General features: G+C 41.6%; 1 protein-coding gene across 1 annotated transcript; it reads right to left on the bottom strand.

Moving 5' to 3' along the window:
* Positions 1–3,069: 3,069 nt before the first annotated feature.
* Positions 3,070–5,487, bottom strand: MELLADRAFT_76196 (uncharacterized protein; the record flags this gene model as incomplete). The annotated part of the gene is made up of 4 exons (XM_007419627.1): positions 3,070–3,580; positions 4,300–4,491; positions 4,558–4,844; positions 4,963–5,487. 4 exons carry the CDS (start codon positions 5,429–5,431, stop codon positions 3,473–3,475), a joined length of 1,056 nt encoding a protein of 351 aa, XP_007419689.1.
* Between the last annotated feature and the right edge of the window lie 963 nt (positions 5,488–6,450).

The following is a 6,450-nucleotide window of genomic DNA, read 5'->3' as shown; positions in this document are numbered from 1 at the left end:
GGCCTACTGAGACCAGGAAGTACAAGTGCCAACCACAAGCTGGCCTACCAAGACCAGGAAGTACAAGTGGTAACCACAAGCACATGGCCTACCAAGAACAAAGAATATAAATAGAATAAACCCTCCTTACTACAGAGATGACTGAAAATATTCAAAAGTATTCTTTTAACAGCTCTGACAAGAGATCCAGGACGTGAACTAAGCTAGAAGTGAGGAAATGGAAAACTGAGGGCACAGTTCCGCGTTAGACACTTCTAAGCAGCACGCTGGTCTACGCCGAGAACGAGATACTGACCTGCGAGCTCAAAGGAAACAAAGAGCGGCGCGTGGAACAGGATAAGTGAAACAGACACAAGTAGTGATGATTATTAATTCTTTTGGACACGAACCTGAGGGCACAGTTCCGTGTTAGACACTTCTAAGCAGCACGCTGGTCTACGCCGAGAACAAGATACTGACCTATTCAGGTTCAGGGACAATCAGAGAAAAAGAAAGAAAGGACAAATATATCAGACTCTACACTAACTAAGAGAAAAAGAAAGAACACAAATTAGATCTACCTGCGAGCTTGAAGGAAACAAAGAGCGGCGCGTGGAATAGGATAAGTGAAACAGACACAAGTAGTGATGATTATCTGAGAACGTGATCCAGAGAAAAAGATTTAGGTAGACAAACATTAGTGAGATTGTAGAGAAATCATCTGAGGACAATAATGAGAGACTTACTAATTCTTTTCGACACAAAAAGAATCAGAAAGTGGAAGGGGGGAGAAACAGATATAATAAGAGACCCAGAAAAATTTCTTCATCCCTTGATACATCTCAACACAAAAACTACCCCTTGAGTACTCATTCAATTATTTCACCCTTGAATTACCTTTCCCAAAAAGGAAGGAAGAAATCTCAAAAGAGGAAGATGTCCACGCTTCACCCTTAGGCCACGTTCACTTAAGCGCTTTTTCGTGAAAATTCGCATTCTTGAATGTTGAGAAATTGCATTCTGTGAAATGCGTTTGATTTCTTATTTACAAGCATTCTAGAAATCACAGAATGCTTATAAAAAGACTTTTTTCATTGCTTTTCAAGAATGCACTAGAAGTGCATTCTTATCGATTGAAATCACATTCTGTGATCGCTTTTCTTTTCTTTATCCTTTTTTCAGTTTTGAACAAGTCACCATTCACCGTACGGAATTCATCAAAACTTAACCAAGTCACTGTTCACCGTACGGAATCCCACACACTCCTCAAAGCCAACTTCCGCCACCCCCAAAGACCATCACTACCCTTTTCATTTCATTATGAATTGGCCCAACAACTCAACTTGACTTTTCAACTTTTGCTCCTCAAGACTCGCCTCAAACAACACCTCAATCAATTTCAACACCGCTGCACTCGATCTCACTGCAATCTTGTCTGGACCATTTCTGAGTTGCTTGGGTTGGTTTAAATGCATCTAGTACATCGTATTTTCCTATCTCTTTTCACAATGATGCTGATGAGGTTGCTTTTTTCATTTGATCACCTGTTTTCTAATAACTCTAGACAACTTTTGCTTCCACCCATCCTTATCTACTCATCGTTTGACCTAAATTGTTGTGTGGTATTGTGTCTCAACTTCTGTTTGACAGAATCTGTAAGTACGTTCTTATCTAAGGTTTCTTCTTAAGATCGAGTTTCTGGTGTGTTTGTATTAACTATCATTGATGAAATAGACAAGTACTCGGCCTTTCTCCTGTCATCATCTTCATCTCAATCTTGTCAATCAAAGCCAATCTTTACTAATCTTGCCTTTCTGATGTTAGATTGAATTATGGTGTTACTATGGATTAGGATACTGTTCTATGCTGAGTAGCTTATTGATGCAAGGGTCTTCTCTTGAAGGAATTTTGAGTCTTATGTTTATTGTATTCTTTATTTGTGAAATGTGTAATTTGTGTTTGCTTTTCATTTTTCTGACTCAAAAATGAAAAGCGTTCGGATGTGAGTAGTTCATAAAGCGAGAGATGCCAAAAGTAAGATTGAGGTGTCAAATGGGATCATAGAAAAGTGATCATATGATCGCTTCACTTTTCTATGATCGTGTGCTTAATGGTCATTTAAGCAAACACTTTATTGCTTTTTTTTCACAAATTCTCACAAAATGTGAAAATTCAGATTTTTGAAAGAAAACACTTTTCTACATGTAGAAAAGTGCTCAAGCAGAATGCAATTTCTTGAAATCCGGGCTTAAGTGAATGCGGCCTTAATACACAACTACCATTCAAACACATAACCATACTTAGTAATGATCTTGGACCCACTTAACCTACACTATCACAACAATGACTCACCTTCTTTTCCCCTTCCAGTTCTTGAGTATCCTAGAAGCCAACTGCTGTTTTCAGCTCCTCTTCCTAGAGTAAACACATGGCTAGAATCATCTTTTAAAGAAGTGTCCAAAAAAACCCCTCTTTTTTGACTGACAAAAAGACTTAACCAATTCTTGACTTTGAAAAACCCCTATTGTAGGTAATTCCTTGCTTTCCAGTCAATTCTACGGAAAAAATCCTCACTACTCCTAGAAATAGGGTACTTATTCCTTGGTCACATACCACTGGTTCTGCAATGTCTAGTTGGCAGGAAGTTGAGAGGATCCCTGTTGTTTATCTCAAGCACAGGCTATCCTCAGGATACAATCCTTTAAAAATCACCTGCATTATCATCTTACCATTCAATTCTGTAACTTTATAGTGAGTAGCAGCCCCACCACCATACTCCTCTCTTACAGTCCTTGGAAGATTTTGATGTGTGTTGTTCTTTCCCTTGCAGGTTAAGAAATACTGCATTGCTATAGATCTTACGGACACAGTAATACATTTGTCAGGACATGAAAGTAAGCAAACTAGACCACTTCCCTTGGTTTCTAATAGCCACCCTGACACTTTATGATGTTCCCCTTACATTCATCTGTACTGCAGTTAAATACAACAACCTGATAGAAAAATCTCAAATCCTGTGGTTGTAGAATGCTCAGAAGTCCATCACACCTTGAGCCTCAAGTCATGGTTCAATTGTTTATAAACCAGGTGCACATTTCATTTTCAACTCCAATTGGTATTTTGGCTTTTTGCTTGCTTATATCAAGAAGTTAGATTGGACAACTTGAGTTGATTGTTGTCAAGTAGATAAAGACTAGCACAAGAGAGGTGAAGATAAGCTGCCATACCCCAAAACAAAGTATGATGCCCCACATCACTTAAGGAAGTGAATTTCTAAGTGAGCATGCTGAAGGAGATTACACTGCCACAGTATCCCAGTCATTTAATCATTATCCACCAAATTATGACCTTTCTTTGAGGAATTGGCTATATGTCCAGAACATCTATAATCAATTAGACATCAAAACTGCATGGTATATGTCAACTTGTCTTTGGGATACACAGTTTGGCCCACCTTTGCAAGCTTACAGTCGATTTCTCTTGATTAACAGCCTCACTCAGAATTGCCAGTGTCACAGGAGGTTGATTGAGGGTTGCTGATGGATGTTTTTGTGGAGGTTACCATCCTAATTTGGACATTTGTCTTGTGTATATTCCATGACTGTCTTTGATTCATAAATTAATGGGTTTTAAATCACTTGGGAAGTGGGCAAGCCGTGCTTCTCAGGGTCCTGAGAGTCACAAACCAAAGTGCTAAATAGCATCACATGGGTGAATTGGCTAGGATGGTTGTGTCCCTGGAACTAAATAATTTCCATGCCACAGACATGAAAACTTATCCAGTGTGAGGGTATTCAATATTGAAAATGGAGTTGGAAATGGTGAAGTGGACTTTTGTTGATGCCAGAGTAGTTTGTGTAGTTTGTCTGTGTATTGTGTCCTATTTGGTAGGTTGAAATTAATGTACACAAGGCCAGCATGAATTGCAAGAGGTACATCAGGCCAGACAAAAGTCGTACACGCAGTGCTGTCTTTTCCAATGGATCATGAAATGCTGGAATCAATCTGACAGCCAAGTTAAGCTTGCCTAAGCGATGATTGGCATAGCAGTGTGACAGTAGGTATGATGGGAATATACCGTATATGTACTCCCCCATCTCTAAACAAGACCACCTCTCGTCATCATCACAGGAAATCGCACCTGTGGAAAATGTTCACTGGATCGGTTTTCGCGGAGAATCAGACGTAAGGGTTCTTCCTGAGGTATTAACTTTGGGTATCGAATCTGGCGGTTCTTGACATGGCGTGATGCTCCATCAGGATATGAACTCGATTTGGAGATGATACAGACGTTCAAGAGACATCTTTTGGCTCAATGACCTCAGTAATCTTCTTGCAGATCTGTCCGAGAATTTTCGAGCTGGGGACCTCGGCGTACCGCCGAATCAAGTCCCAATTGACATGCTGAGTTTCTTGTGTTTGTGACACGTCACTACCATCTCGAGGCTCTTTGTTTGGATCTGTCCACATCGCCTGATCCATCAACTTCATAAACTCCACGTCGATCGGAACCTTGCCGAGAAACGTCAGAGGAGCGGTGTCGGCGGAGGAACCATCTAGTTTTGCCTTGGCCGACACTTGAGCACAGAATGCTTCACCACCCCCACCACCAAATACATGTTGAATCTCCTTACAATGGGGACATAGATATCCGCTCATGTTCTCGATCAGGCCGATAACCGTCAGACCAGTTTTACGTGCAAAGTCGAGTTCTTTGGACACGTCTGCTAGAGAGACTGCTTGCGGAGTAGTCACCAAGACGGAAGACAAGGTTGGTAGTCTTGCATTCGGTGAATCTGAGGACGAACGTGCGATGAGGGCGGGTGCCAGCTGTTCGAGTAGTGAGATGTGCTCGTCGGATGTACCTGCAAAAAGAATACGATCAATCAGTTTCTGATAATTGAAATTGGATTTGGCGACACATAAAGGCTCATCCTTTCTTGTCTCAAGACTAGCGAGGGAATGGTCAAAAGAGTAACCGACCGGGCGGTGTGTCCACGATCAACCAATCTAATTCGCCCCATTGTACGTCCACTAGAAACTGGCGAATCATTGCATTCTTCTTCGGCCCTCTCCATACAACGCTGTCTTGAGGATTCTTTAGCAGGAATCCAATACTCATGCATTTCAGGAGACCATCCGAGGCAACCGCATCCTCGTTGTTGGCTTGTAGATCCTTGGCAAGATCGACTTGAACGGGAATCCATCCATCGTTGGATTGAAAGACTGACCGACCCTGGAGTCCCAGCATGCGAGGAATGGATGGCCCAGTGAGATCGATATCCAGAAGTCCGACACGTACACCAGGCCGCGAGTGCAATAAAGAAAGTGCGATTTGTACTGAGACTGATGACTTTCCAACTCCACCTTTGCCGGAGAGGACAAGTAGGATATGTCGAATGTTTGTCAGCCTTCGACTCAGAGCTGCATCAGGTGTAGGTCCGGCTTCCATTTGGATCTGCTGAGGGGCACTCTGAAGATGGTTGAGGATTGATTGGCGAACAAATTGAGTCCAAAAAACATTAAGTGAACAATGAGGCTCATCGCTGTCACAAAGATTGTATCTATTGTGCCTTCAAAAATTTTGCGGGCGAAACCGGGGTGTAAGATTATTACAACACAGACGCCCCGAGGCGGACTCAAGGTAGGAGTCCGGCTCGAGTCTGATGCTGACTTTTAGCCCCGCTGTGGCCAATCAAATTTACCACTGTCCTGCATCAAGCTCCATGTTTGTGATTCACATTGGCTGCTATGCTTGTGCAGATATATTGTATGTTCTGATTAAATTTCAAGAAAAGGTTGTGTAACAAAGGGATGGCTTGAAACTAAAGTGTGCCTGCAGAGCCCAACCTCATGAGATATAACATTTTAAAAAACTCCAGGTCAGAAAAAGCTACACCTGAAATGCTTCTGGCATACACCACGAGGTTCAACTGCCAGCTTGGCTCTTATCATATATATATCTTTTCTCAAGAACAAAAGACCCAGATTACCCAGAGGCTGCTCAATGACCCAAGGCCTCAGGCTGCTTCAAAAGACTTGCAACAAGCACAAGATGTTTTCCTCATGACTTATCATACCACAAATGCACATAAAAATATAGCATAATTTTCCTTCAATTCCAGAAGAGTAAAGAAAAAAGTGGTGAGTAAAGTATACAAGATATCATGGACAACTGATGAAGAGATCAAATAAGCTGTACTTTCTTGGTGAGGGAACAATGGAAGAGTGCTGGATTTGGATGACCAAGGGTTTATGGGAAAACTGTAAAAAGATGAGGCAATGAAGAAGGAGCCCAGTCACAGGACAGTAGCACAAGAATGTCTATTTATGATTCATTTTATATGGATGAACAAGCTTGATCAAGGAGACAGTGTATCTCTGGTTATATGTAGCTCGGGAACCTCCCTTGACCTTGAAGCCATTTCAGATATTTCATCCCCCCAAACCCTAAGATTCAGCAAATAACAA

The sequence above is a fragment of the Melampsora larici-populina genome, assembly GCF_000204055.1.
Source record: "Melampsora larici-populina 98AG31 unplaced genomic scaffold MELLAscaffold_304, whole genome shotgun sequence".
NCBI lineage: Eukaryota > Fungi > Basidiomycota > Pucciniomycetes > Pucciniales > Melampsoraceae > Melampsora > Melampsora laricis-populina.
This window is presented reverse-complemented; position numbering and strand designations above follow the sequence as displayed.